Below are 20,934 nucleotides of genomic sequence, written 5' to 3'. Positions count from 1 at the left end.
TCAGAATGAATTGACGCTTTGCTGGATGGAATTTGAAAATACCTACCTAGCCAGAGATGCAACACAGGTTCAGAGAGCAGCACAAACAAATTTCAAGCGAGATGTGCAGACAACGACTTCTATAAATTCTTAATTACGTCTCGTCTTAATCTATCCTAAAAATGCACGCATGAATCCCATTCCCCATATGTATTTTAAAACGCCAGCCCTAAGAGCTTGTGGTATTAGGTTGATCCTCACAACGACAAGCAATGCAATGTAGTCCGTTCGAATGTATGTCCATTCGCATATCCCATCCCCCTTTGCACAATTCATTCGCCATCTCGTCAAGTTCCGTCGCATCGTATCGTATCATTTATCCACCTACAGCCATCTCCATGAACAACTTCTCCCTCTTCAACAAGAAACTCAATAGTAATGTCAATGCCGCACCAGCTACAACCAGGTAGTAAGTTTTGTCGATTGCTTGTACGATTCCCTCAATGGCTTTGTCTCTCAGTTCTTGAGACACGCTTTGGAATAGCGCACTTTGGGATCCGGCAATTGCGCTTCTGATTTGGTCTGCTGAGAAGCCTTCGCCCGCAAACGCGTTGTTGACATTTTTAAATGCTGTGCTCTGGAAAACTGTACCGGAGACTGCGAGACCGATGACGACACCGCCGATTTGAGCTACGTTGATGTATCCAATGGATGCAGGGACTTCTTGGCCACGACCATCACGGCCGAGGATAGCTGGGGCGATACTGTAGGAAGCTTGAGTGATCATACCGCAGCCGATGGCGATGAGAATACTCCAGCCATAGATAGAACCTGCGTTTGTAGAGGTGGTGACTGTAGTCATTGCGGCACCTCCAGCGAGAGCAAACATACCCCAAAGGACGAAGAAGGGCCAGTAATAGCCAATCTTCGGCATGAGTATTCCTTGTGACATGACGACTACAATGTAAAGGACAATAAATGGCATGAGTCTGACAGCGGCTTGAATACCATCATCTCCTTTGGAGAATTGGAAGAAGAGGGGGATGTAGAAGATTGGCACGAAGAGTGCTGTTCCTGCTGCTGCGGTACAGATGAATAGGAGAATCATGGTTCGTGATTTGAGGAATTGTACTGGGAACAATCGATCTTCAGGTGTGGTGAAAACGCAGAATTGTTGCTGGACTGCGAAAAGGATGAAGATAACACCGCAGGAGACGAATGTGGCAATAGTGCGTCCATCGTTCCAAGGCCAGTTGGCGCCACCGAAGGTAAGAGCGATGACGAATGAGGTAAAGAGACCGGCATTCAACAAAGCTCCAATCCAATCAACGTGCTTAACTTTGTGAAGGACGTCTAGATCGGGCTGTGGGTCGAATGATGGGATCAAAAGGAGAGCTGGTACGGCAATAGCGAAGATGACTAAGTTGATATAGAAGGCCTAAGTGAATAGTTAGTTTCTGTAGGTTGATGTTAAGATAAAGTACTGACCCATCTCCAGGTTGCTCCTGAATCTGCGAAGGCTCCTCCAATGACAGGACCAAGAATAGTTCCGATACCCCAGGTGATACCCACACCTCCTAGATAGAGAGGACGTTCTGTAATGGTAGTATTGATGGCGACCAAGTTTAAGGTTCCGAGATACATTCCAGCACCTCCTATACCGGCAATGACCCTTCCAACAATGAGTGCATTCATGTTAGGCGCCGCACCGCACACAGCACTACCGACGATGAAAATAACGACTGAAACGACATGGGTCCACTTGACATTGAAAGTGCCATATGCTTTACCACTAGCAATGAAGTTAGTTTTTGCATGATCGTGTTACATATAAGGAATACTAACATAGTAAGAATCGTAGCAATGGAACCCAATGGGAAACCAGTACCCAACCAAGACAGCTTTGAAATATCACCGTAGGTTCCAAGGACAGCAGATTGAATATCAGCAGCGATAGTGTTGTCCAAGCCGTATAAGAAAGTAGCGACGTAGAATCCAACACAAATGACGATCCATTTCCAGCCAGTAACTGTTCTCACTTGTTCTGGCTCAGGTGGTGGACTAGTAGTTGCTGGGCCTTTCTCTGAATCTGTTGTAAAGGCATCTTCTGATCGTTCAAGTCTTTGGGGCTTGTCATCTATGGATGGGGCTGAAGAGGCTATTGTGGGGGGAACAGCTGGTGCTGTAGTTGACGACATTGTAAAGTCACAGCTTTCACGATGTATGAAGATGAAAGGCGTAGACAAACTTGAGAAGATCAAGGGTAATGAAGACTATGAAACATGGGAGTACGAAAGACTTATACCACTATATAAGTAGACGGTGACATGGCAAGGGTGCTTCCAGCCTGTTTGAAATGTACAATACCGAACGGTATGGTTCCGTGCCAGATTTGAAAGCAAAAGGAGTATGAATGAATTGGATCGGCCATAACTGCTCAATAACCCGAAGAATTTCGCGATTCTTGCTGGTATTGATAGGGTCAGATGAAGTCTTGGAAGTACTCTTTCAAGGTACATTCCCAAGGGTTGGATAATTAGGCGCGTCTCTGCGCAATATTTGCAGGAGATAATGTGACTTCATGGGGTTTCGGAGATGTTTGTCGGACTAAAATCTGACAAAGTATCGGGGTTAGGTGATATTGTAAGATTAATCACACACTGAACATTTAAAAGGAACGATATTTGGCTGCATTCAATTGGATAAATGGTAGAATATTGAATCTTCCGCGGAGTTGTCAAAGACATCTTCTACTCGAAGAATGCATATTACTTTTTCTGAGGTATTCTCTTGAACCCCTTGACACCCTTGACACTCTTGATCTCCACTTGGGCAATCAGTATTTGTTGTTCTGATATCGAAAATGAGGTGGAAGTAAGGTTAGAAAATTGATCGGTGTTTGTGGGGAAAGATCTCCGAAAAACACAACGCTAGCTATAATAGTGCTAGCATATCCGAATACGCTAGCATCTGCTACATCAAGCCACCGGAGCTTCATGAAAAGCACGGAGTCCAACAAGAAAACAACACACATTTAATATTATCAGCGTGCAGAATTTGATTTCATTTCCTCCAGACCTATGGACCCGAGTTGATTTTCATTCATAAAGAGACCCTACTTTGGTACTTCAGGAGTATAACAATCGCTTTTGCTAAGGCACATGTTGTTGATCTTATCCTCGCCGGAGGAGGATCTGAAGAGTCATGTCTGGTCTCGTATACTCGTTCACACGAACATTTTGAATCCAAACAGTTTATGTAATAGGATGAGTACCTACGGAGTAGTATCCGGAAAGTGATCTTCACTAGGACTAGGATCACATGCAAGTCATGCTTTGTTTTGCCGCATTTACTGGATTGCTCTTTGTCCACTGAAAATGACATACGCGAACGGGCATATTTTGAATCAGTAATCAACTCACGGTGCCTAAGGCTTTGGTGAGTAAGTGCTCTCTTACACTAGACAAAGTACAGTCTGGCAGGGAGGGAAGTTGTTTCATCATTTTCCTGTATATCGAGAAAGCTCGAAAGGTTTGACACAATTCATAATTCTCGAATATACTTCACAATGACAGATAAGAAGCTTGTCGTTGTTCTCGGGGCTACTGGTGCACAAGTACATTCACTCTCTTACATACCCCTTAAGTTCAGTGCAGGCTAATAACAATCCTGACTCAAGGGCGGCCCCACAACCCGTTATATCCTCAAGCATCTTTCTGATACTTACCGAGTGCGGGCCGTAACCCGTGACCCTACAAAGCCATCCGCTCAAGCTCTATCCAAGAGTGGTGCCGAAGTTGTCTCTGCCGATTATGATATTCCTGACTCCATCAAGGCTGCTCTATCCGGAGCCCATGCCATATTTGCTATCACTAACTTCTGGGAGCAAAACTCACTTGATATTGAGGTAGCTCAAGCCAAGACTATTAATCGGATTGCTTCCAAACTTCCTCACCTCGAACATTATATATTGAGTAGTCTACCCGATGGAAGGACATTAGCTGGACGTCAATTTCAGAACATTTTGCCATATAACGCTAAAGCACTGATCCGACATGATTTGGCTGAGAATTATCCGAGTTTGTGGAAAAAAACTACAGAGGTGTTTGTCGCATTCTACTTTCAAAATTGGGTCAAGTATCCAATGGTCTTAGGTCCTTACAAGGTATATTTCTGTTTCTTCTGGGCTTTGTATTGATGGAATGACTTACAAGGAAAATGACTAGACGCCAGATGGATCATTTGTGCTCTCAATGCCATATCCAGGTGATACTAGGGTGCCTTGCTCCGATGCTGAGGACACAGGAATGGCAATCGGAGAAGTCTTGAGAGGAGGGAAGAAGTTCTCTGGAAGACAGGTTGTGCTTTTTGGAAAACCTACTCCAGAAGAAGAAAGACTCAAGATATGGGCTGATGGTAAGTTTTCTTCTGCGAGTTTCGAAGCCCTAGTGCCTAACATCATTCAAAGAGCTCGGTATCAAAGCTAGATTTGAGCAAGTTTCCTCTGAGCAGCATGCAAAGCGACTATCGAGCTATGGGCTTCCTCCAGATACTGTCGTTGCTAGCACAGAACTCGTTGAGGCCTTACCCTACGAAGAATCGATGTTAATGAGTGGGAGACATGTACAGACGGAAGAGGTAAAGATTATGGTTTTTCTCAGAAGATTCTTGCTAACAACCCAGTAGTACCTCCCAGATGGTTACAAATTGGCCACTTGGGCAGATTATGTTAGGAAAGAAGACTGGTCACCTTTGATAGGCACATAAACCACTTGGAATTACATTTATGTGTGGTAGACAATGCAGCAGAAAGCCATCAATATGGTGATTACAGTTCAAGGTTGTCTATGCTCTTGTGTGCTTCACAAATCTATATCATGACCAGTAATTAGCTACAAAAACAAAATACATGATTTTTACCCAATCAGACTGCTTCATATACATAACAGGCAGTTAGTTTTGCCATGTAACAATCCATCACAAATGTCGCAAATTGCTATCTTACAAGCCGATGAGATGACCTTCCCTTTCTTGCCTCGCTCATCAAAGATCTTAGATGTCGCATCAGCACCGCCGCTTCGAGATCAGAGTATCGGCACGTGTTGGAATTAGCAGTTAGACACGGTGCGAAACCGGTGATGGAGCATTTTCCGTTTAGTTTCAAGGGAGTGAGGAATGTGGAAAGGGTGAGGTTATACTTGATGTGGGACGAAGCGTGCTTTGGATGGATGGGATGGATGGGCTGGGTGTGTAACGATGGAGTATGAATCGAACGGGCACTTGTTTGATTCGAGAACTTGAATGCTGATTCTGAGAGCGAGAGTGGAATCTGAATGTTAAAATATATTCTTGTTCCAAACATATGCAAGGTACCGCGCAGAATCTATTGGGAGGCTTCAGTAATAGGTAATAGGTAGGTCTAGCTCTTCAGTGCTAGGGTGTCCAATAGCTCGGACTGCAGTCCAATAATGAGGATTAGTAAACTCTCAAATTAATTAGAAATATTCGAATCGTTTAAGATATGGAATTTGATTACATCATTGAACTATTTTCAAATTTCTTACTGCTTTTGGATAGGTATTCAAATCCTTGGGTATATTGTTGAATTGCAGTTTGGATTATTGGATACCCTGCGAGTTTTCACAAATGTGCAAAAGTTTCACATGTATTGAGGTGAGGAAACACAGTGATTAGAGAGTAGTCTACAGAACTTCACCCCAGATCTATTTTCTGTTTACTGCATGAAATAGAGATATCTTGTCGATACAAAATACATCCACTCCTTCTCCAGCACAAACTGTTCTTTCCCTCACTCCCTACCCATTCATCCCTCCACACATCTAGTAAACTTTCCACCCTCGCCAACCATTCTCTCTCTATAATAAACCCCCTCCGCATCACACAATTCTTTCCATGACTTTCCAAACCACACACTCTTCGTATCCTCTTGCGAAAAACTCGTCGTCTCATACAACAAGTCATGTCTCTCCTTCTTCAACGCACTCAAAAGTTCCCTATCAATCCTCACGCCCCTCTTCTCCCACCCCCCAACTCCTTAATCTTCTCCCCTACCCTCTTCCTCGCCGTATCAATTTCTCTCTCCCTCTACCTCCTCTCCTCCACCTCCTCTTCAGATTCTTCCTCATCTCCCACCCCACCCATCCCCTCCACCACCCCCTCCATAACCCTCCTATTCCTCCTACTCTCCTCCAACACCCCCTCCAACTGCGCAACCACATCATCCCACTGCTCCAACTCCCTCTCCTCCTCTGCTTCCCTAATCGCCATTTCCACCATGCGCTCTTTCACATTCATCGCGAATTCATATGCACAAGCGAGAAGTGCGTGGTGAGAGAGGATAAATACCGCCCAGCGCCAGGGAGCAGGAATGGCGTATTTGGCAATGAGGTACGAGACGGGGATGGCGAAGATGATGTTGAAGATGACTTGGTGGATGGATGCGTCAGCTTGATTCATATATCTTCGGGATGATCTTTTTGAATCACAAAAAAAACTTGCTGAAGTGAATCTTCGTATTGAAGTCAAATAAAATCAAAGTCAACCAAAAAAGAAGAAAGAAAAAACATACCCAACCAAACACTAAGTCCCCATCTCTCCCAATGAACCCACACTTTCTCTTCCTCCTCAACTTCTTTAGCGCCCTGTTTCTTCTTCTTCTTCATCTCCTCCCCTCGATCTCTAATCTCCCTCATCCTATCCAATTCCGAATATACAGTCCCCTCCCCCTCCCGCCCAGCCGCGGGGACTCCCCCAAAAGAAGAAGCCTTTCTCCCCGTAACCGCCATCCTATTCTTCGTCATCTCTCGTATTCGATCCGTATCCTTGTATGCTCTTGAAGATATACTCAGATCAGACTGATCACTGGCGCTTTTTGCTCGCAATCCGTGTATCTCCTCTTCCAATCTGCAAAAAGTCGCAAGATGCAAGATCGACAAGAAGTAATTCGAAATAAATGATTCGATGCCGTGTTGATGCTAGTACCGCTCCCAAATTTCGACAATGGAAATATCGACAGTATCACTTCTTTTAAAGAGATCAGAAGTCTAAGAATTCAACAAGTTGTAGTCTCCGTAAAATCGTGGACCAATTTTCCTCCCTTCCGCACACAACGTCTCTTATTTATAAAACAAAAAGCCTTTGCGTTCTCGACAGAATATGATAGAAAAAAGTAGTAATCAAAAGAAGTCGTAACCGCTAGCTATCCATAGACAATTGTTTGTTTGCCAATATGATGTTGTGTTGTTGTGTTGTGAGAAAGTCAAAGACGTCGGAAGATCGATCTAGATTTCTCTCCCACGACCTCAATTCTTTAAATGGACCAAAGGAAGAAAAATTCAAGCTTTGAGTAAGCGAAAACTAAGATTTAAGCTATTAGAAAGTGAATGGTAAAGAATGATAATGAAACAAGAATAGAAAACCTCAAGTGAATGCTATACCCATATCTAACACATGAATTTCGCTATTCCAGTCTGATATCTATCTATAAAACAAATAAATAATCTAACTTCCGTCTCATCCGAATAATATTTGACAGCTCTCCTCCAAAAATTCTATTTCATTGTCTCTTTCATCCTAAGAACATATGAATATAATACAAGCAGAAATCAAAATCGGGGTCCTTCTGATAGCATCGCCCATCGATCCTTTCCCTTTTTTAATTTATCACTTTTCCTGCCAACTACCAAAAGGGGATTTCAAAGCGAAAACACAATTCATCAGTCCTCCCAACTTTTAAAACCATCCAGGATGGAAAGTGTCTGATTTTCCCAATCTTTATGTATAACCCCATCCGTGTTAACATCCATACAAATCTCACTTCCATCCACGTATCTTCCACTCCTCTCTCTAACAATAGTACCATTGCTCCCAGTGCTATCCTCCGAGCTCATCGTACCAGTCATCCTTCGTCTCAAAATTAGTCTCCTCGTACCACCTTCAACACTATATCCTCCTCCATGTGAAATAATGTCATCTTCAGCTTGAACACTCTTAGCTTGATGGATGAGTCCTCGCTGCTCCTCCATCCTCGAATCATTTCTAGCCCTAATAATATCCATCAGCTCTAACTTTCTCTCGGCTGCTTCAGCCCTTCTTCGCCACATCTCTACTTCCTCTCTCGATTCTCTCAATTGTTCTGTCAAGCCGATATGCTCAGTATCAGAGCTGGATCTTATTTCAAATCGTCGTTGCAATTGCCGTACTTGTTCAGTTTTTTCATATACCTGTTGTTGGAGACTGCGTATCTGCGAGTGTAAGACTGTGTTGCCACGAGTCAAAGTATTCTTTGAGAGCGTTGCATCGTGAGCAAGTTGCGATTGTGACTGTAGAAAAGTGTGTGCTGCTTCAAATTCTGATGATGTCAAAGACAGAATATCAGAATTGCCAATACTACTATATGCACCATCCATTCCAGCTTGTCTAGTTGGCATAGGTGGCTGATGACTCACTGGTTTCAGTGGAACGGTGAGAGAATTGGAAGTAGAAAGCGGACGTCTCAATGAGGCTACAGAGTCTTCGTGAGAATTCTCAACTATGACTTGTGGTGGGATAGGTTCTGGTACAAAATCTCTCAACACTCTCTTAGGAGCTTGCATTTTGGTGGGCGATGAATGTTCTTGAGCTTGCTGAAAGCGCTGAGATAAGCCCGTATTACGGAAAGAACGAACAGACTTTCCAGATTTGAAAGATGCAATTGATCTTGTTGGCGATGGTGGCGGATTGATAGTATAAGGCGAAATAACACACTCGCCTCTTCGATTGTCGACCGATGTTATAGGTATTGGTATAGTAGATTTGACTGGGGCTAATGACGATAGAGGAGGCGTTGCCTTCACAGTATCGAATTTCTCTGCCATGGCCCTAACACTGACCTTCTTAGGTGTTCGAGCAGGCTCGGGAGTGGGAATCTTTCGTGAATGGGGTTCCGTGTGATGCTCTGTGACTGGCCTAGAAGGCTCACTCTTGTGGTTATCTTCGGTTGATTTTGATGATCGGCTGTCGGACTTTCGCTTTCGAAACATTTCTCTGATCGAGGCTACTTTTGACAAGGTAGCAGGTGAAGCCGTTTCATGAGCAGGTCTTTCTTTCGCCTGGATAACCTTAGGCTCCACTAATGTTGTAATAACAGGTGCAGCAGAATCAGTTTTTCGCGAAACATTGCTCTTAATTCCAGACCGGTCATCATGCACATAAACCTTTGCGGATTTTGGTGTATCAGGAAAACTCTGGCGAGACAGTTGGGGACGTGAAAAGCTCGGTGTGCTAGGTTTCTCAACTGGTTTCTCTGCCTCTCTTTTCTCGTTGAAATCTATACCTGAATCATATTTCGTCGGGTTATCAGATTTCTCGATAGATTTTCTCGACTTTACCTCGGACTTCATCGATATACCGGGCGATTCCAGGGCTTGTCCTAGCACAGCTAAGGATGCTAGGTCATCCTCATGTGAGACCTTGGAAAGTGGATCCTTAGGGCTATTTCCCTTGGAGTAATCAGAGCCTGTAAAGCCTTGACGCCTTCGAGAATCTTTGGCATCCTGGGCATGGGATGTGCTTGGCGCAAATCTGATATGATTTTCTCTGTTGGATGGGGTATCATGATGGCTTGGCGCAGAGACTTGCATATGCTTTTGATCGTTGTCCTGTAAGAGAGAAGATGAGCTAGTCTTCTTGATCTTCTTCGGATGCGACTCTAGTGATAGTGGGCTTGATTGTGTGTCCAATGTCTTATCAAGTCCCAAGTCCTTGGGATCTCTGACAGGTGACAGATCCTCAATTTCAATAGATTCGCTCTCGAGCCGCCTTCGAACAATACCTTTGACACGACATTCAGTAGTATGTTCTACGGCTGGACTCTTTTGATTATTCTCTTTTCCATTTTTCATAGATGAAGATCTAATACTTTGTGGGGTTTGCTTGAAACTCAGATCAATATCTTCAAAATCATTTTCATCGGGATGCTCCTTTACCAGAGCTGTGGAAAGAGCACTTGAAGATTTTGCGTTCTTAAGAGCTTCTCCTGGTGACAACCTTTGACGCGATCGTTGTTTTGTGACTGATAGGGCATCAAACTGCAAGGGATTCATGTAGTCATCAAGTGCCTGCTTTTCAGTGGCCTGTCGTTCAGTGTTATCTCCGCTGCTATGCCTTGGACATGAACGAGGTGAGGGTCTACGCTGTGGCGGTGTTGGAGATTGACTCCTGTCAGCATTCCTATTGGGTTTGTCATATGTCCAGTCGGGAGGCCTCCGTAAGGAGAAGGATTCTGACATCGAAGGACGTAAAATGGGTGGTTTCCTCCCTCGAATATCCATAATTTTGCTTCCCTGGACGGCTGTCAGGGCCTCCAGATTCTTCATATGGCGAACTACATCACGCCAATGAGTGATGAGCATTTCCGTAATTTCGCCGGCAACCTTGATTTTGTCAACTAGATTATTGAAAGTAACACCTTCTTCTGCGCTTTTATGTTTTTTCCTTTCCTTCTTAGTTTTTGGTGGACTCAAAGGAGTGAGGACCAAACTACCGTGGCCATTGGCCAAGCGAATATTGTAGTTGTCCATTAGATCGCCCACAAGTAGGGGTCCAAAAACAATCCCTAATGGTTTATAGCCCATAAGATCTGAAGTAGGAAGAGGCCTGCCCCGATCGTCTTCCCTTCGCGCTGTCTCCGCTGCACGACCAACCATACAGAGTAACCCTAGGACTGCACAGATAAGTTCTCGCCTATATGTTGACCTTAAAGTCGAGATAGACAAAGCAATAAGTCTCGCTCGAACTTTACTATGCTTAGTTCGTGTCATTTCTGGATCGCCTCTAAGATGTGTTTGGATGGAGACGAGGGCGTCGAATAATGGAAGTGACCCCAAAATACCACCAGGGATACCAGAGAGAAATCTCTTGAACGCAGACGCAACGTCATGCACATCACAGTCAATATGGTCCGGTAAAGTCGGATATCTTACTGTTCCCGCAATATGTCCTTCGTCTCCTTTCGAACAATAATGTTCATAAATGAGGCTGATTGTGTGTTGAGATCCTGGTATACGAAATACGCCACGGGTGGTAGGAGCTGCACATCAATTAGTGCACGAGAAACAGTAAAGCGGAATGTAATTCGTGGTATACCATGCTGTATCAAATATTGAGCTGTAGCACGAATACAAGTTGGCAAAGTTAAGCTACTCGCAGCATATTCGGCTGGAAGGTATAACAGACTTGATCCGCACAAACGAACAAGTTCTACCAGATCTCTATCCTTGAGTGAGTCTCTTCTGCTCTTCAGCCGTAACGAATCGCTAATGCTTCGCATTTTCTTGAGATCCCGTCGCTCTGCCTTCTTAGATTTAACGACGGGTGTCTGAGATGAGGACGTCCGTCTGAAGAGCTTTCTGGATAACCAATTACCATGCTTATCAGGTCCATCCTCGATACACTGATTCTATTAGTAAGTACTTGAGGTTACCGGACGTAATGGCCAACTTACAGGAATATCCTCGTATTCACTGGGAATAAATTTTCGTACGCCGTGCTAAAGATCATCAGCTTTCTTCTCCACGCTTAAACAATCTACTTGCATACCTTATCCGCTAGTCGATTGAATTCTTCTATAAAATGTGTGCGATCATCCAAGTCGTCGTTTTCAGACTCGCCCCCTGCACTTGAGGAAGTCCAGGTATTACTGCTGCAAAGACCACGTCGAATCCTTGGTTGCTGCACTACGTCTGAAGGCTCGTCGGCGATCGAAGGGCCATCTCCTGCTAAAACTGAAGAAATATTTGGATCCGATGGAAGTGCTCTAATGGATGCTCTTCTAATAGGGATTACTTGACCTCGTAGTAAGTTTTGAGCGATACTAGAATCATCTGCGAATAAGGTTGCGACATCTTGCTGTCGTCTGAGGGATAAAGTAGCTGATGATGCTCTAGAATTGAGACGATTAGGTCGCATTTTGATTGTCCAGGTAATTCCTAGACAATCAACAATCAACAATTGTTGCTTGTCATTTGTATTAAAAAAAAAAGGCTCTTCAGGAAACTTTCTCGATGTGCCAACAAAAATTACAGATTTGGCTTTCAGAAAGATTGTTCTTGCACAAGGAGGCCACTCACTAGGGAGGTGCAATTTTCTATTATCGACAAAAGAAGAAACCGCGACTTACAATTACTTGGTAGTCAACTTGAGTGAGGACCCCAACGAGGAACTGTGGAGATGTGCAAATTTTCGAGGTGCAATTCAACGAGAAGCTTTTGATTCTTGAATTCTTCCAAAGAATCGAAATGAGCCAAAAGATTGAATTCCGTTGAAAGATCAAATCTGTTTGAGAAAACTGCCTCTATAGCATCTCAAGTTTTCAAAGCACACATCTGGTCTGCTAGTCCAGACTGTTAAATACTTACTCGAAGAACCACTATACAAGTTCGTTTAAAGTTGATCCTGACTTCCAGAGTGATAAATCCACAAAAGAATTGTCCCAACTTTCAGTTAATTGGAAATGCACAGTATTCCATCAAAACATTATAAAAAAGATAAATTTCCTGAATCGTAAGTACTTTACTGCCCATCATCCATAAAATATTCACAAGCCATTCCCCAAACTTGCCATGTTACCCCTAATCCGCAGTCGATAAAATGGTATTAACGAATATGAATAAATCGCCCAATCACATCTATTTGTGGCCATTTTATGACCAGTGAGATCAGGTTTGTGCCTGTACGCCAAATCGCTATGCAACGCCCATCCGTCCCCGTAGTATCATTGCCAATATCGGATAGGCTCAATCGTCGTCTTCTCCATGAAGGAGTACGTACTGCAGAATATCGGACAAAGAGATCACTCCCTTCAAATGCTGCTCTTCATCTATAACCACCAATCGATGCACTCTAGATTTTCGAATCGTGTCAAAGATCGAATTTAGTCTGTCTTCCTCGCTGCATGTATAAATCCCTGCAAAATCTTCTGCTCTGTTTGCCAAAGCCTCTCCCACAGTCAACGTCAAGCCATCATATACTCCACCTTTGATGATTGTGATTACATCAACAGCCTCGAAAAGGTTAAGGACTCGTGAATCTTTATCAACGATGGGAACACTCGAAATGCTGTGTTTGACCATCATGTGTATGACGTCGATCACCGGGGTATCCATATTTGCGGTTTGTAAGTCGCCATATGTTCCCAGCTTGAGTTCCGAAACGCTTTTCTTCAGGAATTCCGTCTCATCGACATTGACGCTAATAAATTTTAAAATGCGGTATTGTGTGATCACACTAACCACCATCTCTTTTCCGGTTTCGTCATCGACATCAACCAGTGGAATACGGCGGGCGCGGGTTTGTAACATTTGTCGACAGGCGTCATAAAGAGGTCGTGCCGGATGTACCGATACTGTCTCCAAAGGTAGTACGCCAATTGCCTTTTCAATATCTGTGATTCATTCAGCCTGACGCTCAACCAACCCTAGTCGCAGACCCTACCTCTTAAGCTACTCAACTTGAATTGGTCTATTTGATTGAGAGCTTCTGGATTCTGCCAGTAGTATTGGATGACATTTATATAGTCCGAAGTTGTAAGAAGACCAGCAAAAGTTGAGGTGTGCGAATCCCATAGCGGGGCTGAAACGATACCTATAAAGTTCAGAGATCAGCGACGAGATGTGATCTGACATGGCCTGGGGTATTGTATACCATTTTGTAGGAGAATAGTCAAGCTCTTCTTGACAAGTAAATCGGTATTTAGAATGATAAGTCGGAAGGAAAGAGGTAGAACATCGTAACTTGTACGGCGCTTGAGGAAATCTCGAATCGATTTCTGTTGAATTGAGTATGTCAGCCTCGTGTGATACTCGAAGTACAAAACCCCCACGAGTATCCTACGAATGATTTTATACGACCACCCTGATGGAACAAGCGATAACGGGAATTATCTTACCAGACCCTTTTGCTGCTCCTTGTCGAGCGCACTCATCGGCTTTTCCAGCGGCGGTTCCTCCAGCGGCTTTTCTTGCTGCATCTCGGCGACCTTCACTCTTGGAAGGAGGAATGTAGAAGGTTGAGCTATGCGCGACTCGTGATCATGTCTAGCGACAGCCGGTGGTTGTGATGTGAAGGTGTCTGCGGGATTGGGCGCCGCTGGCTGCATCTCTTCTGCCATATTAGACATGGATTATGCTTGGGACAATTCGTGGGGAGCACATTGATCTTGGGGGGGAGGGACAAAGATAAAGTTGGCCGAAAATTCAATAAGAATTAAATTGAAGTATGAATCATGAGAAAGGTTGTATGTTGTACTGTATCGTAGGAAGATGGATAATATTGAGTCGCAAAGCTTGGAAATGGTGGGTTGAACTTTGAAAGCTAGAACAAAAGTCACGAAGGTGGGGCAGATTTTCTGGGGAATTTTATATATATGATCAGCCAAAATTTGACCTGTTTCAGCTTCTGCATTGTTGTGTCACTTTATCTACCGTAATATTTGAAGTAGGTATGTGAAGTATGTGAAGTATGTGAGGTCTGATGTCGAAATGAAATACATAATACATCTAGCTGCCCAGGTGGGTAGGTACTAGGTAGGTATTCACCGATCAAGATCATCTAGAGCGGTGCGAAAAGGCCTCCACGGCAGTGGCCTAGCGGAGCGTCATCACTCAATAAACTTTCCTGATCTACCTATTTCGAGTCAACATATTCGAGCAAACCCAACTCATTGGTAAACGACTATCGTATGTGTGCACGAATATCGAGAATTACCCCTTCATCATCGCACTAGATACTTGCTCGAGTATTCCCTACCCGGCCAGTATATTTATTACTAGAGCAATAATTGTATCCATCCTTCATGGCCTACCTACTATACTTAGACATTAGATAGGTAGATGTCAACATCTTTCCAATTCGAGATTGAGGGGAACCTTGAGTGTTTCGTCATCTTTCCAGATATCGTAGCTAAAATTGTATACACATACCCAGCGCGCGTCTAGCTCTTCTTAATGGAATGGAAGCAACCTGGAAGCTTTCGTATAAGAGGAACCCAAAGATGACCAGATTTTTACCAAAGATTATAACTGTAATTTGCATAAAACTATTTGAGGGGAAGCAGCTCGATCTTCCTATCATGAATCCCTCAGTACATATATATCGAGAATCGAATCTATACGGTACATTATGTTCGGTTATCATTCTGGGTCTATTTATCCCTTTTCGGATTCCCATGAAAGGCTCGGTTCTCTTCCCCGGATTAGTCCTTTGAGTATCCACTTACTACACCATTTTTGAAATGCAAAGACATTTTCTCACGATGCCAACTCATACCTCGCACCGAAGTAGTTGAAAATCTCTTCACAAGAAAGAAAAAAATCATCGCCCAAGGCATGAGCTTGACTTGATATGGTTCTCTCGATTGGGTTATCTCAAAGATGGGACGGGGCGGCTTGCCTCTATCTTATCTAAACTTCGGATGGACGATTATTCGTAGTCACGAGCGTAAATTATCAAACTCCAGCAGTTCAATTGAAAAGACTCTAAGCTCTGGAGTAGCTTTAGAACAATCTTCTAGAATAAATCCCCCAGAGATCTCCTCTTGAATGATGAAGAGGCCGTTTGAATAGCAGCAGCATACCTAAGCGTTCACTCATCTTACTCTTCTAGGATGACCAATGCTTGTTGAAGTTGCTTTCCCTGTACTTTGACCTACATGCATGAACTCGAATTTGAGAGTTTCTGTGGCTAAAAAGATACCTGCACCTGCCTCGGAAAATAAATAGAATGGTGGCGTGGGTGGCTATCTCCAAATTGCTTAATGACAGGATGATTTCAGTATCTTGCATAATCTGAAGTGGAAGATGTCAATGGATGAAACCCCTCTGTACATCCACCTCGTTGATCTTTGAGAATTAGAACCATCACTAGGGAAACACGTCGATATAAAACAGTTCGCTGTTGCTGTTTTGGTACCCGGCTTTGAGAATCAACCATGCCGCATCCATTGGTTATGTTGGTGAGGCTTCAAGTGGGTGTATGCGTTTGCATCTTTTTTTTATTGGGGCAAAATATCGGTGTAAATGGATACTTCGTAGAGTGGTGTACCAGAATTGAATGTGGATACGCGATAAGTCGATTTGGAAAAGTTTTCATTGAATCGAAGGGTTGTTTATCCCAGGATAACGAGTGTTGTTTTGTGTATGGCTTTTTCTCATCTTGAGCAATTGAGTTGTCACGACGTGAATGTTATGCTGTTTGTGCATGGTTGTGTTGTGTTGTGGTGACATTCTGATCTTTATTTTAATCGATAGCCTTACGAGCGCACTACCTAGGTTCAGGGAGCAAAGAATAAATGGGAGGATGTGTACTCGTACTGGGTAAATGGCTGTTGGAATTGAGATGTCGAGGATGTCGAGGATGGGGAGAGATGAAGATGTGCCCATAATGGTATCATCGGATAAGGAGTGAGGAGTGAGGAGCGAGGAGTGAAGAGTGAAAGTGGTTCTATCATCACTTACTGGGTAACTCTACCGAGTAGGTATGGTAGTATGTTTGTTAACTTAACTTGATTTTATATACCAAATCTGAGACACTTGGTCATTCTCCAATGGAAGAGTTTTCAATTCTTCTCGTCGCTGCTCCGTACCCAACTATCTATACCGATAGCGACATAGATAAACCTCCCGAGCATATCGTCCATGCTATCTATTGGATATCTTTAGTCACCTTTAGCCGCGAGGCTCCATTTTCTTTCGTTGCGGGAAGAGGAGGCTGGAGATTCGCAGGGGATCGACCAAATCCACGATGTAGCGGGACATGTTGATTGATGCTGCTGACCGAGATACGATACCAAGATAGGAGCCAGTAAGCACTCAACCAGAGAGCAGAGAGCGAGGTTGTCATACAAAGGAGCTTACGTGCCTAGGTACGGTCGTTTAATTGTTCATGAGACCTTAGCAAATTATAGCAAATTACAGCAAATTGTATCAGAAATTAAAATTCATTCCTCACTCATTTCTCATCAAACAGACATCATTCAAAGGTTCCAAGGTTAAATCAAGTCAACTCCTCCTCCGTCCTCACCTAGTACAAGCAACCTAACAAACTCGAACAGGGATCCATTTATTATTATTCCTCGACCTTTCTCTTTCCGTCATAGTCGACTACATTGGTCTGTGGTCCGTGCGTAGCCTTCTGTAGCACGTAGCGTGTACAAGCCGGCGGTGGTGTACAATTACCTAAGGAAAGTGAAAGACCGAAGCTGTGTTAGAAAACCAAAAAGCTTCCCGCCAACTCAACTCAACTCACCTCGACTCAAACTCAAACTCGACTCATCAATCTTCAATCTGCAATCCTCGACCATTCCTTCCTTTTATCAACATCCAGAACAATTCTTTAATTCACATCGCTACTCCCCGACGAATGGCCATCGAGCCTTCCATTAATATAATCCGAAATCGAAATTTACGCCATTTCCCCTTCCTGTAGCTTCGCTTTGTTCGATTCATCGCCCTCATTACATTTCATTCCAACACAAACACAATTTGATCCCGACCCTACATTCTACGCTCACCAGTCCTACGGGACCAACATTAAGAAATGGGAGGTGTTTGCTCTTCTTGCTGCGGAGGTATGCGTTGAAAAAAGAATCATGTCTCGTGGAATTATTTACTTATCGTTGGACTGTGCAGGTAAATCCCGAGATGGCTTATATGAGCCAGTGCTAGCAGAAAGCGAAAGAGAAGCGGTGGCAGACCTATTACAATACCTAGAGAATGTAAGAAGAGCCTAAACTAATATTAAATTCGATGTCTAATGATCATCCAGCGCGGCGAGACCGACTTTTTCTCCGGGGAACCTCTACGAGCTTTGAGTACATTGGTATTTTCTGATAATGTCGACCTTCAGCGAAGTGCTAGTTTGACGTTTGCTGAGATAACGGAACGAGGTACGTCTTTGTTATATACCTGGATGGATGCGAGTACACAATGTTGGACTCGGGCGAAATGCATGACCTGTATAAATAGTGGTCCGCCTCGCATGCAACTACTTCAATGGCGGCTCTTCAGAGCGGATGGGATTAGATTATCGTTAGTGCAGGGGATTTATTACTGACGCCTTTTAGATGTTCGTGAAGTAGATAGAGACACCCTCGAGCCGATACTCTTCCTTTTGCAAAGTCCCGATATCGAGGTACAACGAGCGGCTAGCGCAGCTCTTGGAAACTTGGCAGTTAACAGTAGGTTATGTTCCCCTGTGATATGAATCAAGCTAACAAAGAGTGCAGCGGAAAACAAAGTAGCAATCGTACTTCTTGGGGGGCTTACGCCTCTCATCAGACAGATGATGTCCCCAAATGTCGAGGTGCAATGTAACGCGGTCGGTTGTATCACCAATTTGGCGACACACGAGGATAACAAGGCCAAGATCGCACGATCAGGGGCATTGGGACCTCTTACTCGTCTAGCTAAATCTAAAGATATGCGTGTGCAGAGAAATGCTACTGGCGCTTTATTGAACATGACACATTCTGGTAAGCAGTAACCTTCTCGGCGTAGCATTTACAAACACTGACATCATTTAGATGAGAACCGACAGCAGCTGGTTAATGCTGGTGCCATACCCGTCCTCGTACAACTCCTCTCGTCTTCTGATGTAGATGTACAATACTACTGTACAACAGCTTTGAGTAATATCGCTGTTGATGCTAATAACCGCAAGAAGCTCGCCTTGAACGAGAACAGACTCATACAATCCCTTGTGAACCTGATGGATTCCTCTTCGCCTAAAGTCCAGTGCCAAGCAGCTTTGGCCTTGCGAAATCTTGCTTCTGATGAGAAGTATCAATTAGAAATTGTGCGCGCTCGCGGTTTAGCTCCATTATTACGACTTTTACAATCCTCCTATCTACCATTAATACTTTCTGCTGTCGCTTGCATACGCAACATATCGATACATCCATTAAACGAATCTCCAATTATTGATGCCGGCTTTCTAAAACCATTAGTAGATCTACTAGGTTCCACCGATAATGAAGAAATTCAATGCCACGCCATATCGACACTTCGCAACCTTGCTGCTAGTTCTGATCGAAACAAGGAGCTTGTTCTACAAGCTGGAGCTGTTCAAAAATGCAAACAACTTGTTCTGGAGGTCGCCCTTAGTGTTCAATCGGAAATGACTGCTGCAATCGCTGTATTGGCCTTAAGTGACGATCTTAAGACTCAACTTCTCAACCTAGGTGTATTCGATGTCCTTATTCCATTGACAGACTCCCCGAGTATCGAAGTCCAAGGCAACAGTGCTGCAGCTCTTGGTAATTTGTCGTCCAAGGGTAAGTTTTAATTATGGGATCATGCTTGAAGTTTTCAATGCTAACTAATTATAGTCGGTGACTACTCTATCTTCATTCAAGCCTGGACAGAACCATTCGGAGGTATTCACGGTTATCTAAAACGTTTCCTCGCTAGCGGAGATCCGACTTTCCAACACATCGCAATCTGGACATTGTTACAACTATTGGAATCCGAGGATAAAAAATTAATAAGCTTGATTGGAAAATCAGAAGAGATTGTACAAATGATTAAGACTATTTCCGACAAACAAATTGAATCCGACGACGAAGGCGAAGAAGACGGGGAAGGAGAAGTTATTCAACTTGCTCAAAGATCATTACAACTACTCGGACAAGGTGGGAAGTCTTCCCATATCGAAGGTTGAGCGGTTTGCACAAGAAAAGATTTTTTGTTATTTGCATCTAGCTATGGGTAGGGCACGGTGTTAGGAGTATAATCAAAGGCATGATAGTTTGCAGCGAGCATATTGGCAGAATAGGGGGCGCTGCACTACTTTTATTCCTGTGTTTTCATGACAGACCTTCAGAGGTTCCTGTCATTACAATATATCTTTTCACGACGTCTCCCTTCAACAAATTATTACAGCGATATGGAACTTTAGTTGTTATTCATGTAATTAGATAGGACATTATGATATCCAAATCCAGTCATTGCTCGAAATAGTCGGAACTCTCACATGACATTGATCAGTCAGGCATGACTATTTAACTTCTTAATACTTGGTGATTGTTTTTTGTGACTACATCAAAGTTTCAATGGCCATCTCCCACTGGCTGCAGATCGTTCTCGAACCATTTTCTCTCGCTCCACGGTAGTACTCTAGCGATGATTTTCCCCTTGATCAAAGCCATGGGTATCGGACCAAACATCCTCGAATCTCTCGACCATTCTAAATTATCCCCCACTACCCAACAGTGTCCCTCAGGAATCTATAAATCATTAGCGCTTCCCTTCAAGCCATCCCCTCGCTTTCCCTTCAAGCCTTATAAACTCACTCTAATCATCTGAGTCTCCCCACTCCCCGGCGTCCCCATCATAACGCAATCCCCCTCCAACCCCAAAACTCTCTTGAAAGCCTTTTGACCAGGCTCAACCACCGATTCAAAGGAAACGATATCGCCAACCTGGACGCCGCGGCCGCGTCGATACGCACGCGAAATGAGAAACCAATCGTTGGACACGGAGATGGTGGGGAGCATCGAGGGACCAGATCCCGTCTCGAGTGAATAGATGTAGGTGTGGAAGAGGTGGTAGATGAAGAGTGATTTGAGCGTCCAGGTTAGGATGCGCAGGGGGTGCGAGGCGTGCTTGGGGTTTTCGCTTCCTCCTTTTCCTCTTCCGGCGCTGATACTAATGGAGCGCGGGAAGAGGGAGATGCGCTGGTTGATGACATGGTTGGGGATGGGATAGGGATGGAGGAGGCGAGGGGGGAGTGGTCGGAGGAGTGTTTTAAATATCATGACATGCTTTTTCTTTGTATTTACATAAGTAGGTAATTTATCAAATAAGTAATTTTGCGCAGGCTGTAAAGTCGTTTGTAAATACAGAATATTTTGTTTCCCCGTGATATGACGATGCAGAACGAATACGCTTACATAATCACGCA

General features: G+C 43.8%; 7 protein-coding genes across 7 annotated transcripts; 2 read left to right on the top strand and 5 right to left on the bottom strand.

Moving 5' to 3' along the window:
- Positions 1 to 100: 100 nt before the first annotated feature.
- Positions 101 to 2,796, bottom strand: EAF02_006341 (uncharacterized protein). Its single transcript, XM_038902389.1, has 3 exons — positions 1,825 to 2,796; positions 1,468 to 1,771; positions 101 to 1,417 (listed from the first exon to the last, which is right to left on the bottom strand). The coding sequence occupies exons 1-3, from the start codon at positions 2,175 to 2,177 to the stop codon at positions 356 to 358; spliced, it is 1,719 nt and encodes a 572-aa protein (XP_038757609.1). The 5' UTR covers positions 2,178 to 2,796; the 3' UTR covers positions 101 to 355.
- A 751-nt stretch (positions 2,797 to 3,547) lies between these two features.
- EAF02_006340 (uncharacterized protein) lies at positions 3,548 to 4,746 on the top strand (the record flags this gene model as incomplete). Its single annotated transcript, XM_038902388.1, has 5 exons — positions 3,548 to 3,595; positions 3,659 to 4,144; positions 4,206 to 4,395; positions 4,448 to 4,617; positions 4,666 to 4,746. 5 exons carry the CDS (start codon positions 3,548 to 3,550, stop codon positions 4,744 to 4,746), a joined length of 975 nt encoding a protein of 324 aa, XP_038757608.1.
- A 1,338-nt stretch (positions 4,747 to 6,084) lies between these two features.
- EAF02_006339 (uncharacterized protein) lies at positions 6,085 to 6,800 on the bottom strand (the record flags this gene model as incomplete). Its single annotated transcript, XM_038902387.1, has 2 exons — positions 6,085 to 6,425; positions 6,569 to 6,800. The coding sequence occupies 2 exons, from the start codon at positions 6,798 to 6,800 to the stop codon at positions 6,085 to 6,087; spliced, it is 573 nt and encodes a 190-aa protein (XP_038757607.1).
- A 915-nt stretch (positions 6,801 to 7,715) lies between these two features.
- Positions 7,716 to 11,946, bottom strand: EAF02_006338 (uncharacterized protein; the record flags this gene model as incomplete). The annotated part of the gene is made up of 4 exons (XM_038902386.1): positions 7,716 to 11,068; positions 11,125 to 11,431; positions 11,483 to 11,527; positions 11,578 to 11,946. 4 exons carry the CDS (start codon positions 11,944 to 11,946, stop codon positions 7,716 to 7,718), a joined length of 4,074 nt encoding a protein of 1,357 aa, XP_038757606.1.
- An 827-nt stretch (positions 11,947 to 12,773) lies between these two features.
- Positions 12,774 to 14,146, bottom strand: EAF02_006337 (uncharacterized protein; the record flags this gene model as incomplete). The annotated part of the gene is made up of 4 exons (XM_038902385.1): positions 12,774 to 13,420; positions 13,471 to 13,620; positions 13,681 to 13,804; positions 13,925 to 14,146. 4 exons carry the CDS (start codon positions 14,144 to 14,146, stop codon positions 12,774 to 12,776), a joined length of 1,143 nt encoding a protein of 380 aa, XP_038757605.1.
- Positions 14,147 to 17,091: 2,945 nt separating this feature from the next.
- On the top strand, positions 17,092 to 19,878 carry EAF02_006336 (uncharacterized protein). The gene is made up of 7 exons (XM_038902384.1): positions 17,092 to 17,602; positions 17,664 to 17,749; positions 17,800 to 17,920; positions 18,098 to 18,211; positions 18,260 to 18,505; positions 18,557 to 19,306; positions 19,361 to 19,878. Exons 1-7 carry the CDS (start codon positions 17,572 to 17,574, stop codon positions 19,690 to 19,692), a joined length of 1,680 nt encoding a protein of 559 aa, XP_038757604.1. The 5' UTR covers positions 17,092 to 17,571; the 3' UTR covers positions 19,693 to 19,878.
- A 148-nt stretch (positions 19,879 to 20,026) lies between these two features.
- EAF02_006335 (uncharacterized protein) lies at positions 20,027 to 20,788 on the bottom strand (the record flags this gene model as incomplete). The annotated part of the gene is made up of 2 exons (XM_038902383.1): positions 20,027 to 20,257; positions 20,324 to 20,788. The coding sequence occupies 2 exons, from the start codon at positions 20,786 to 20,788 to the stop codon at positions 20,081 to 20,083; spliced, it is 642 nt and encodes a 213-aa protein (XP_038757603.1). The 3' UTR covers positions 20,027 to 20,080.
- Between the last annotated feature and the right edge of the window lie 146 nt (positions 20,789 to 20,934).

The sequence above is a fragment of the Botrytis sinoallii genome (assembly GCF_014898435.1).
Source record: "Botrytis sinoallii strain Bc 23 chromosome Unknown BSIN_010, whole genome shotgun sequence".
Taxonomy (NCBI): domain Eukaryota; kingdom Fungi; phylum Ascomycota; class Leotiomycetes; order Helotiales; family Sclerotiniaceae; genus Botrytis; species Botrytis sinoallii.
Note: the sequence above shows the minus strand (reverse complement) of the source record. Positions and strands in the feature narration are given on the sequence as shown.

Excerpts from the sequence above, each read along its gene's own strand:
- EAF02_006341 (XM_038902389.1), bottom strand. The coding sequence starts at position 2,177 with ATGTCGTCAACTACAGCACCAGCTGTTCCCCCCACAATAGCCTCTTCA. Across the intron at positions 1,772-1,824 it reads ATTGCTACGATTCTTACTAT|TGGTAAAGCATATGGCACTT; the intron begins GTTAGTATTCCT and ends CTTCATTGCTAG. Across the intron at positions 1,418-1,467 it reads CAGGAGCAACCTGGAGATGG|GCCTTCTATATCAACTTAGT; the intron begins GTCAGTACTTTA and ends CTATTCACTTAG.
- EAF02_006336 (XM_038902384.1), top strand. The coding sequence starts at position 17,572 with ATGGGAGGTGTTTGCTCTTCTTGCTGCGGAG. Across the intron at positions 17,603-17,663 it reads TTGCTCTTCTTGCTGCGGAG|GTAAATCCCGAGATGGCTTA; the intron begins GTATGCGTTGAA and ends TGGACTGTGCAG. Across the intron at positions 17,750-17,799 it reads TATTACAATACCTAGAGAAT|CGCGGCGAGACCGACTTTTT; the intron begins GTAAGAAGAGCC and ends ATGATCATCCAG.